At 44.8% G+C, this 12582-nt stretch overlaps 1 protein-coding gene across 1 annotated transcript in view; it reads right to left on the bottom strand.

Annotated features, from left to right (window-relative positions):
• Eif4e2 (eukaryotic translation initiation factor 4E family member 2) overlaps positions 1–12582 on the bottom strand; it is a 17817-nt gene that overhangs the window by 4910 nt on the left and 325 nt on the right. Inside the window, exons 2-3 of the mRNA XM_013022202.1 lie at positions 8007–8121; positions 5482–5643 (exon numbers count right to left, since the gene is read on the bottom strand). Of these exons, the coding sequence (XP_012877656.1) occupies positions 5482–5643; positions 8007–8121 (277 nt within the window). The remainder of the gene's footprint in view (positions 1–5481; positions 5644–8006; positions 8122–12582) is intronic.

Below are 12582 nucleotides of genomic sequence, written 5' to 3'. Positions count from 1 at the left end.
CCGGCTTTTTTCTTTTTGCTTATGTGGTGCTGAGGAATCAAACCCAGGGCCTCAGGCATGCAAGGCAAGCGCTCTACCACTGAGCCACCTTCCCAGTCCCTGTACAATATTTTCACACACACACAAAAAAAGCTCTAACACTTGAGCCATACTCTAGTTTGTGGGCTAGGTTTTTTTTCCCCGTGATAGAAACCTTAATCTCCAGGCTTAAGTTCCACAAGCCACAGGCCTTGGCCCTATGGCTTGAACTCAGGGCCTGGTTACTGTCCCTGATCTTTTTTACTCAGGACTAGTACTCTACTTTTTGAGCCATTGCTCCACTTCCAGCTTTTTGCTGGTTAATTGCAGTTTCATGAACTTTCCTGCCCAGCATGGCTTCACACTGTAGTCCTCAGAGCTCAACTTCCTGAGTAGCTTGGACTACAAGCATGAGCCATTGGTCAATACCCAACTTCAAGTTAATTCTCGATCAGACTGTTTAGTTGGCAATTATAGCACTGAGCTGGACTGAAATACATCTGACCGTTTAGTTACTGAGTATAAATGAATCCATCACATGCATAGCTATATAACAAGGCCACTAAAGTGAAACAGGATTCAGCGTCTCAGAGCTAGGGAGTTCTCAGCTAAAAAAGTATGGTTCTCCTTGGCCCACCTTCAAATCTTATAGGAAACTAGACACATTTTTTAGCACTGTGTAGGTAGTACACACGTGTGGATCATCTAGTTCAGACTACATAGAAAAACTTTAAAAAAGAAGAACAAGGTTTGTGTGTTAACTTATATTCATCATGCTAGTTCTTGACAGTAGACATGGTCCCCTGCAATCCGGTGAGCGTACCTATTCAGTAGTGACAGAAGACGAGGCACAATGAAGGAGGACAGTGAAGAAAATCCAGAAGAGCATGGAAAGAAGCCACGAATGTTTGTCAACACACAGAAAGACACCAAAATTGTATAGCAGAAGGGGAGTTCTGGCAAATATAGTACTCAGGTCACACTTTTAGAGCTGGGTGGCAAGAGGAAAAGTGACCTTCCAATGCATGAAAATGGCTGTTTCTTTCAGTTCCTTTCTTGAACAGGAACACATGAAATGCCTTACATGTTTACAAGAAGCCAGAAACTAATAACGCTTCATGAGGACTACCATGCAGCCCTCTCGGCTTCAGGCACTGGGCTTAACTGTGTGTAGCAACTGGCATCACAAGTGGCCATGTGTGCATAATGAGCAGTAATATAACCTTTACTCTAACAGAGAGTAACAAAATGCACCCAACAGAACCAGTGGCTGTCAATTAGGAATCTGAAGGGTACAGTAGAGAGAATGTACACCAATCCACCCAGTCAAAAATCACTTGAAGCACCAGGTATGGTCACGACTGCCTTTACTTCTAGCAATCAAGCAACTGAGGCAGGGAGATCATGAGTTGGAGGCCAGTCTGGCTATATGCAGTGAGAGCCCACAAAAATCACTTTGGAAGGCTTTGTCTCCTCCAATTCTAAATTTTTCTATTCCCATATATCAGTTGTAAGAGGGGGTAGAGTGTCATTGCTACATTTCCACACAAGCATACAACTGCTGTTTAGAAGTTTCAACAGGTTTTACTGTTCCATTTTCATACATGTAAATAAACCTCTGTGATCATATTCTTTCCCATTTACTTCCTCATTAGCCTTCTCCTTCCCACTGGTACCTACTCTTGCCACAGAGCCCATTTTACTTTCTTATCATTCATTTTTAGTGTGGACAAATTGTTCCACCATGGTATTTCAGATATGTATGTATAACATTTTAATCAGAATAGCCTCTATTGTTTCTTTTCTTTTCTTTTTTTTTTTTTTGCCAATCCTGGGGCTTGAACTCAGGGGCTAGGCACTGTCTGAGTGCTTCTGCTCATGAGGCCAGCACTCTGCCACTTGAACCACAAAAGCACTTCTGGCTTTTACTGTTTATGTGGTACTGAGGAATCGAACCCAGGGCTTCATGAATGCTAGGCAAGCACTCTACCACTATGCCATATTCCCAGCCCATCCATTAACAGCTTTTTAAAATACATTTCACATAGCTGCAATGTACTTGAAAATTAATTCACCCTTCTCCTTTCCCTTTAAATTATGCAAAGTTGACAAATGTATACCTCAAGCACAATATGAATGAAGTAAACAGTTTAAGAAACATTAACTTTGAAAGATGTTTTTTCAAAAGTCCAACTAAACCAAAAAAATAAAGTTCAGAAACTTAGAATATGAGATGGAGAAATGACCTCAAGAACGCATCCATTCCATCATCTTCCTCACTGCAGAGCTGAGAAAATGTCTTCCTGTGTGCCCCAGCAGCCACGCATCAGAAGAGGTCGGACCCAGGATGCAAAGTCCAAGGCTCTTTCCATTTCAAAGTGCTGCCTTCTCAATGGCCTCGACCGGAAGAACTTTTAATGCTGCTCACTATTAGAAATGAGAACCACTGGGAAGAGCCTGGGCACTCTGTGGCTCATGCCTCTAATCTAATCTTAGCTACTCAGGAGGCTGAGATCAGGAAGTGATAGAGAGCCAGCCCTGAGTTCAAGGCCCAGTGTCAGCAAAAAACTGAAAAATATTGTTTTGGACTTGATAAAATGTTTCACAATGTTGTTACTTCTCTGTGAGCCATTTCCTAGTATCTTGAATTACCAATTTTCAACTCCCAGAGTACTGACAGCACATTAACCACCGGGTGTTGATGACATTTATGCCACTCACCATATATGCTATAGGAGAAACATGACACAAACCCTCCTTGCACACTTTGGGGTAAATTCATACATGCATTTAGTACAAGATGGAAAGAAATGCTAGAAATATTCCTAATTACTGCAAAGCAATTTAACAGAAATCTGACTGAAACCTGTTTCCCCAGCACAGTTCCTTCTCTGTTCCTCCAAGTGTTTAACCAGTTGTTCATGACCTAATTGCTGACATTTGTCTGTGCTGGCTAACATTAGCACAGAGCAGGCAATAAAAAATTCACTGCATAGGCTGGGAAGGCGGCTCAGTGGTAGAGTGCTTGCATTGCATACATGAGGCTCTGGGTTCGATTCCTCAGCACCACATAAGCAGAAAAATCTGGAAGTGGTGCTATGGCTCAAGTGGTAGAGCGCTTAGCCTTGAGCTGAAGAGCTGAGGGACAGCGCACAGGCCCAGAGTTCAGGCCCCATGACCGACAAAAAAGAAAAAAAAAAAAAAAAAGAAAAAATGCACTGCAATAGATTCAGGAATTTTAGAAGTGCATAGATATCTCAAAAGTTTCATTTTACTCTTTCCTCTGTCAAGTATTGCTTTTATATAAGCTCTTTAAATCCTTTATGGTCAATCTTAAACCCATCTGCTTCCAGGCAGGTTTCCTCAAGGTGGAACGAGCCCTTCTTTTCTCGGAACCCCACTCCAGGCACATTTCTGAAGTTCTACTTGGTGTACACCTACTATTGGAAATTATACTCCCAAGGACAGGTTCTCTGTCTTAATGTTTTTTAATAAGGTCTTGAGTTTCTTCACATTTTTGTTGTTGTTGTTGTTGTTCTGGTCCTAAGGTTTGAACTCAGGACTTGGGAACTTGAGCATTTTTTTTTTTGGTTGGTCATGGGGTTTGAACTCTGGGCCTGGGCACTGTCCCTCAACTCTTCAGCTCAAGGCTAGAACTCGACCACTTGAGCCACAGCACCACTTCGGGTTTTCTGAGTGGTTTATTGGAGATGAAAGTCTCAGCCTCACAGCCTTTCCTGCCCGCCTGGTTTTGAACCGTGATCCTCAGATCTCAGCCTCCTGAGTAGCTAGGATTACAGGTGTGAGCAATCAGCACCTAGCTTTCCTTGAACACTTTTGTTCAAGGCTGGCACTCTACCTTTCTAACTACAGCTTCACTTCTGGTCTTTTGGTGGTTACTTAGAGAGAAGAGCTTCAAGACTTTCCTGCCTGGGCTGGCTTCAAACTGTTATTCTCAGATATCCTAGGATATCTGAGCCCCTAGGATTATAGGCATAAGGCACTGGTACCCAGCTTCAACAAACATTTGACTAAAATATGCACCAGGCTATTTGTGATATTTCAGAAAAGCCTAAATTTTCCAGTGATAATGCAGCAATTGGCACTGGCCTGAAATTTTATGATCTCAACCCAGCAATATTATCTCACATTAAGGAGACAATCTTATTACCAGTTAATATATGTATATGTGATTGGTAACAAATGGAAAAATAAATATAGTTTGTGTAGTAAGCAACATTTTAAAACAGTAGCCTTTGCCATGCTTTTAGTGCACTATGTGATTTCCAGTCTACCTGGCATAAGTTTCAATACTGGCTCCCAGACTTAAGTGAATTATGACTCATTTGAGACCCTGTACTGGATACTCAACACAGATCTCATTTTACTAATTTGTATGATGTGGATAATAGCAATGACCTCATAGGTCTATTCTTCTAGTGACTGGAAGAAATTACCTAAATAAAATGCCTATTATTTACTGTGTCTTTCCTCTTGCTTATTATAATGTTATTGTCAACTATAGAAATACCTCAAATAGTTTAAAAGCCAACAAATATGTGCTTAACTCTGTAGAGAGAGACCCATGCATAGACCCACACAGGAGGTGCATGGTAGACTTTGTCAAACATGACTGGTGGTGTTTGTAGTCTCCAAGTTCACAAATCTTGTCACCTGAAGCAGAGATGAGACAAATCCTGGTCAGTCTATACTGACAACACTCATAAAAACAACTGCTGGATACTTCATTATTCTTTCTGAGCACAGGAAAAAGAAGCTACTTGATGCAAAATCCTTATCATAACCAAAATCCTAATGGGAATTTTTCCTCTTTTTTTGGTGCCAATACTGGGACTTGAACTCAGGCCCTAGGTACTATCTCTTAGATTTTCCACTCAAGGCTGGTGCTCTGCCACTTGAGCTACACCTCCACTTCTAGCCTTTTGTTGGTTAACTGGAGTTAAAAGGCTCATGGAAGAAGTGACGCCGTGGCTCAAGTGGTAGAGCACTCTTCAGCCTTGAGCTGAAGAGCTCAGAGACAATGCCTAGGCCCAAAGTTCAAGCCCCATGACCGACGCCCCCCCCCTCCCCCAAAAAAAGGCTCATGGACTTTCCTGTCCAGGCTGGCTTTGAACCATGATCCTCAGGTCTTGACCTCCTGAGTAGCTAGGATATAGACATGAGTCACCAACGCCTGGTTCTAATGGGATTTTCTCAAATACAAAAGAAACTTTACTCTCCACTTTTGCTTTCCAACCTTATAAAGACAGACACCATACATTATTAAAAAAAAAAAAAAAGCAACAGACATCCCCAAAGTAACCCTTTTTACTGATCAAAGCCAGCATTCTCGTAACTACATGTTAACTATGGATGTCTATGAGAAACATCTGATAGTGAGACTCAGATTAGCTGAGTAAGGAAAGCAAAACATTAGACAGCATCCTAGGAAGGCAGACCAACACATGACTGTAACCTCCAAGTACTCACTGAGGCGAAGGTGCCGATCTGCTTGATATTCTGCTCATAACTCTGGGAGCTGGTGGGACGGCCTGGAGTCCTCCTGGAGTACCAGAAAGTGTAGTTGTACTGCAGGGGATGCTCTGCCGGTCCAGGGACAACAGCCTGGGAGGTTAAAGAAGGTGCTTAGTCCTGGGCTTGTGCCATATGCTCTGAGACTGAGAACAATTTTACAATGTTACTTCTTGCCACACCACAACCAAAAAATAATGCAATCTCAATGACAAGATTCTGGTCAAATAAGTTTCCTTAGTTGACTCTAAGCCCTGTAACATTGTGTTATTATGGCTTTAGTAGCTTTCTACCGCATATAAAAGGCACTCTTTTTTTTTTTTGGTTCTAGGGTTTGAACTTAAGGCCTTGCACTGCTTGCTAGGCTAATACTCTTCTACTTGAGTCACACCCCAGCCCTACTTGTTGCTGGCTATTTTAGTCTGGTGGGCTTTTCTGTCCTCTTGAACAGCTAAGATTGCAGGCATTGACCACCAGCACATAGCTAATAATAGGGATTTGTGTTTGTGTCTTTCCTTACCATTTGCCCTACCCAATCCCTGCCACTCTATAACACTCTCACCACTTAAGAGTGGTAGGGGGGCTGGGAAGGTAGCTCAGTGGTAGAGCGCTTGCCTTGCATGCCTGAGGCCCTGGGTTCGATTCCTCAGCACCACATAAGCAAAAAAAGAAAAAAAGCTGGAAGTGGTGCTGTGGCTCAAATGGTAGAGCACTAGCATTGAGCTGAAGAGCTGAGGGATAACGCCCAGGCCCAGAGTTCAGGCCCCACGACTGGACCACCCCCCCTCCCACCCCCCAAAAAAAAGAGTGGTAGGATGGAGCTGGGAATGTGGCTTAGTGGTAAAGTACTTGCCTAGCATGCATGAAGCCCCGGGTTTAATTCCTCAGTACCACATACATAGAAAAGCCAGAAGTGGTGCTATGGCTCAAGTGGTAGAGTGCTACCCTTGAGCAAAAAAAAAGCTTAGAGACAGTGCCCAGGCCCTGAGTTCAAGGTCTGGCAAAAAAAAAAAAAAAAGGGGTGGTGGTGGTGGTAGGATGTACCGGGTACTGGTGGCTCACACTTGAAATCCTAGGTACTGAGAAAGCTGAGATTTGAAGACTGCAGTTCAAAGTCAGCCCAGACAAAAGAAGAGTCCATAAGACTCTTATCTCCAATAAACTACTCCAAAAAAGCTGGAAGAGTCACTGTGGCTCAAGTGGCATAGTGCTAGCATAGTAAAAACCAACATAAGGACTGTGCTCAGGACCTGAGTTCAAGCCCCAGCACTGGCACCAAAAAAAAAAAAAGTGGTAGGACACTCAACCTGGTTGTACTACAGCTTCCTTCCTGAAAAGTGGAGAAAGGAAAAAGAATCACCTCAAAGGGCTACTAAGGGAATCAAGTGGATTCATAGTTATAAAGTTCTTTGGCACTGGGGCTGGGAAGGTGGCTCAGTAGTAGAGCGCTTGTCTTACATGCCTGAGGCCCTGGGTTCGATTCCTCAGCAAAAAGAAAAAAGCCGGAAGTGGCGCTGTGGCTCAAGTGGTAGAGCGCTGGCCTTGAGCTGAAGAGCTGAGGGACAGCGCCCAGGCCCAGAGTTCAGGCCCCACAACCGGACCCCCAAAAAAAAGTTCTTTGGCAGTGCTCAGCACAAGTTAGTAGTAAAGGAATATCAGCTATGGGCATTTTTGCTGTTTTTAAAGGTAAGGATCAAGGAGAAATTGAGCCATGTATCTCATTCTCTGAATTCACTCTGTTCCAAGTCACTTTCAAGTTACTACTGACTACAGTATAAAATAGTGATGTGCACATTTGAAATACTGAGCAGCCATTTTTGAAACCGCTCCCAGCCTAGGTGAGCACCAGCATTTACCTCTTCACCTCAGGGGAGAAGAATGCAAGGCATGGCCTGTGACCAAAGGAAAGTTCTAAGTTCCAACATGAACTCAAGTTATCCCAGTCTTTTAAAGGTATAATGGTTGCTAGGCACTGGTGGCTCACACCTGTAATCCTAGCTACTCAGGAAGCTGGGATAGGATTGTGGTACAAAGCCAGCCCAGGCTATACAGTTTGTGAGACTCTTATCCCCAATTAACTACCAAAAACAACAACAACAACAACAAAAAGAAACACCAATTGGCTCAAAGTGGTACAGTGCCAGCCTTGAACAAAAGAGCTCAGGGACAGTAGCTAGGCACTGAGTTCAAGCCCCATAGCCAACAACAACAACAAAAGTATCATGATTTCACTGTGATATTTCCAAATGTGTATATATCATATTTTGGTTGTTCCTACCTCCTGACTACACTCTCTTACCTTACCCCTTTCTCCACAATCCCCTAAACCCCACTTTTTCTTGCAGTTCTAACAGGATGCCCTACAACTAATCTAATATCTTCCATATAAACAGACTCTACAAGATAACCAAGTCTCAAGTCCAAAAGCAATTACACCTGCGCAGTGCCAAACATACCTTCCTCTTACTGCTGCTCTGACTCTTGTCTCGTTCCATCTTTTCCTTCTCACCATCTTTCTGTGTGCTGTTTTCTTCATTCTGATCGTGGTCCCCACTGTCATCATCTTTCAAGCTGAGTGGGAAGGCAGAGCAATGTTAATCCATGACTAAGCTGATTTATATTCACTAACAAAGCCACCAGTCACAGGAAGCACCACGTAACCAACCCCAAGTCACTCAAAACACAAGCTTGTAAAAGGCCCGAGAGGAGGACAAAGGAATGCAGAAAGGAAACTAGGAAGAGTAAATCAAAAACAGCGCCAACTCACTTGTGAACTCCAGAAAGTACTGTGTCATTTTTTAACAAGCGATATGAAAAAGCAGTTAGAGACTGTCTTCTTTGTCAATAATGACAAGAGTCTGGATTAAATAACTCCTTTGGCATTTCAAATGGAGGTTATCTATGTACACTGCCACCTGTCCTCCTTACCCTCTCTCCCCTACTTTATGCTCTCTTCTCCTGTTGTCTTATTCATAAATCTCTAAAGGGGTTCCCTGACACCAATCTCTACTTTCTACCTATTTTCCACATCTTTCTAAATGCAAATGTGATTAACTTCCATCTTTAAGATTCTCAACTGTCCCTCTTCTTTGATGTCTATCTTCTAAGAGAAAGTACAATACAAGGTAAGGACCTCAACGATCTTGAGTCCTGACAACTGGCACTCTCCTTTCCAGCAGCCTCTATCCCACATGGCTTCCAGCCTGAGACACTGCTCTTCCCATGCCTATTTGTTTTACTAGGGGGAAGGTTCCCTCAGAGCAGTATCTTACGTCATTCCAGTGGCCCAGGACAAGAAGATGCTGAAGAAACGTTAAAAGGAAAAATAAGAGGCTGAAAGAAGGAACAAATGAGTGCTTGCCTCACAAGATCAAAGCCAAAGGGCTGTCTTCTCAGGCATAGTGAAGCTACTTAAAGGCCTCCAGGCACATCAAATCGACTACATACAGAGCAAAATAAATAAGCAGAAGGCGAATACAAAGATGAGAATGTCATTTCTTCTAGAGCAGGATCATTTGGACTCCATGACAAAATGTACAGTCAAATGGAATCTGGCTTCAAGACAGAACTGCTTGACTTATAACTCAGATATTGCCCTATATAGACATTAGATCAGACTGTAAGGTATTTTGCATTTACAGTGGGAGGTGTTCGCCCATGGATCTCCAGCAGTGCTTAACAAAAAGCACCCAATAAACAGCAGACTGGTCTGGAGCTAACTGTTAGGGTGCTTGCCCTGCCATGCTGCAGCCACAGCTGTAGGAGTTAGGAAGACATGACCTGAGCGAAGAGCCTCCCCACTGTCACCCTGGCCAGGATACCACTAGGAAAGCCACCTCCCAAGGGCAGTTCAGCATAGCTAACCTAGTCCTCCAGGCCTTGCTCAAAACCATGAGCTAATTCCTTCCTCAATATTTCATCCAGGAGAGGAAAGATCACAGATTCAGGAGCTGGGGCAGCCATATGGGCCATGAGGGAACCAAAACAAGGAACCAAAAACAGAGATAGCCAGGGAGGCAAAGAGAATGAAGCAGACAAACAGAGTATGCAGAGAAGGACCTGGCTGTACTGCCAGTGCTGTGGGCAGCCGGGCGGGCGCAGCCTCCCGGCACTTCCCAGTGACCATCACTGGTGCTCATGAAATGCCGTCCTCCCAATTAAACTTGTGCTGTTTTGTTTTAAAAGGAGCTTGCCTAGTAAGTCTTATGGATGAAAAATGGATTAAAATTTACCAAACCAATACTGTGTACTGGCTACCACAGTGCCTGTCCCCAAAGACCTGAGAAGGGAAGATACCCACAGGCCCTCGTTCTGCGCACGTGACCCTGCAGCACCTCCTGCCTGGTTCCAAAAAACTCCTTTTTTTTTTTTTGTCGGTTGTGGGACTTGAACTCTGGGTCTGGGTTCTGTCCCTGAGATCTTCACCTCAAGGCAAATGCTCTACCACTTGAACCACAGCGCCACTTTGAGTTTTCAGGTGGTTAATTGGAGATAAAAGAGTTTCAGAGCTTTTCCTGCCCTGGCTGACTTTGAACTGCATGATCCTCAGCTCTTAGCCTCCTTAGTAGCTAGGATTACAGGCGTGAGCTACTGGCACCCAGCCCCCCCAAAAACACTTTTATTCTAGTTCTACCAACCTAATTGCAGTTCCCCAGTCTTACCGCTTCTGCCTATTCCCCTGGGTCACTCTCCTTTACAATTCACTTTCTAACCCTCCCCTCCACTGAACTCTCCACATCAATCCTTGCTCTTGCCCTTGCTATTGCTCTTTGGCCAGACTAGTTCTCTGTCTTCCCAGCAAGCATTTCACGGGTATTCTACTGCTTACATCTAAAACAACTGTTAATTCTCTTCTTCAATTAACTATCAAAAAAGCTCAAGTGGTAGGTAGGGTGCTGCCCTTGAGCACAAAAGCTCAGGGACAGAACCCAGGCCCTGAATTCAAGCCCAAAGATAGGCACCAATAAATAAATAAGAGAAAGAAAGAAAAGAGAGTATGTCAAAAGCTAATGATACATAATTTTAAAATGGCATAGAAATATAGACAAAATCAAGGATAGCATGATCTGCATACCAAATTTCTCACAGTACAGAGAGGGAAGACTGCAGTTCTTAAGAAACTGTCTTTATCTTAGGGTTTTGCATCAGTAGGGGTCTATGCCGCCACCCCTTAGCCCCCCCTCAAGAAACTCCTGTCAATTACCATGATGCAGAGCCCACACAGTAAAGGAGGTGAGAGCTTCCCTTTAATGTGAACCCGTCAAATCATACTGCTGCACCCAGCTACAGACACTGTGCTTTGAGAAGGATTCTGACAAATGGCACACATCCTATGACCACGGCTGGAAAGTGTGTAGACTCCAAATATGCAGTGATGTTCCCAGTATTGCTGAACTCTCACATTAGAAAAAAACAAAACCCAAACAACCAAAACAAAATGAGGGGCAAGAGCACTATCTTCAGCAGCTTATTTCAAACAAAAGAACACATTTTGCTTTTGTCTTCCTTCAAAACTAGAGAGCAGATGTTGTAAGACCCAGTGCAATAGCTAATACTTACAAATAATTTAAATGGCCAGGTCAATATTCACCAAGACATGCTTGAACTAAAGTGAAGACAACAAACCTGACCTGGTCCTTTCTATCTGTCATGGGCAAGTTACTGTGGCTCGTGCCTGCAATCCTAGCTACTCAGGAGGCTGAGATCTGAGGATAGCAGTTAGAAGCCAACCTTGGGAGGAAAGTCCATGAAGACTCTTTATATTTCCTATTAATCACCAAAAAGCCAGAAGTACAGCTATGGCTCAAGTAGAAGAGTGCCAGGCTTGAGTAAAAAAAAACAACTAAGGGACAGTGCCCAGGCCCCAAGTTCAAACCTCAATACTGACATTTAAAAAACGGGGGTGTTAAGATCCCCATCACAGAGTTACTTGGAAGAGAGAAATACCTTGCTAGATGCCCGAGGAAAGCCATTATTTCCACTCTTGCTGCAGACCCCTAAATGACCTGGGTAGGACTGAGACAGGGGGGCCATAAAGTATCTTCTCAGAATGTAACTAGATTTGTTTAAGTCAGTGGGGGGAGGGGTGGCCGGGCTACAGACGCGAGTACTGCAGGGTTTACGGTGGGGGTAAGGGCAGGGTTGGGCTCAGCTACCCAGAAGAATTAAGAAAGATAGCTTGCTTTCTCACCAAAGTTCTCCCAACCAGGAAAACAAGACTATGAGAGCTGCCTGGAGAGCTGGGACTCCAGGACTCTCCGAATGTGCACACCAGCACTGGCTAGGCTGGCAGCAGGAGCAAGTCAGATGCTAATAGCAATTCCACCTTATGTGTCTATATACCTCATTATTTAGCGATTTACACAAGTACCTCTAAGAACCGCTGGGTGTGATCTAATCCCTCCAGCATTAGTGGTTAGGAAAACAGGAGCCTGGGAACTTTTTCTGCTATCAAAACAGTCTGGGACCCACACACAGGGTTCTGGGTGAAGAGCCGGACAGATGAGGCTTATAGGAAGACAGTGAGAGCAGAACGCACTGCAAGCTGGCCACACAGCACGTGAGCCACGCCGGCCTAGCTATTGTTAAATGGACAAAAAAAATGCAAGAAGACACCGTCACTGGAGGGGATATATGTTGTTGGTGCTGGAACTAGAGATCGGGTTGAGAGTTGAGAGAGTGGGAGTGGACCGCGACCAAGGGCGGGTCGCCAGGACCCCGGGCCGGGGCGGGGAGGGGGGGGGGAGGAAGCCGGAAGAGCCGGGACGACCGAGGGAATTCCTGCTCGGAGCGCCGCCCCCGGCCGCCACGTTACCTCATCGCGGTTGCACAACTCTACGACCACAGCCCGTTACCGTCCCCGCCGGTGGAAGACGGGACCCCAGCTCCGAGGGCACGCGACCTTCCCGGGCCGCGGAGTGCGTGGACAAAACCGGATTCGGAGACGCGCAGGCCGCCGCGGTCCCCACCCCCCTCCGCGCCACCGAACCCGCGCCCCGGGGCGGGGCGTCCAATCCCCTCCTTCCGGGCGGC

The sequence above is a fragment of the Dipodomys ordii genome, unplaced genomic scaffold (assembly GCF_000151885.1).
Source record: "Dipodomys ordii isolate 6190 unplaced genomic scaffold, Dord_2.0 Scaffold1, whole genome shotgun sequence".
Classification (NCBI taxonomy): domain Eukaryota; kingdom Metazoa; phylum Chordata; class Mammalia; order Rodentia; family Heteromyidae; genus Dipodomys; species Dipodomys ordii.
This window is presented reverse-complemented; position numbering and strand designations above follow the sequence as displayed.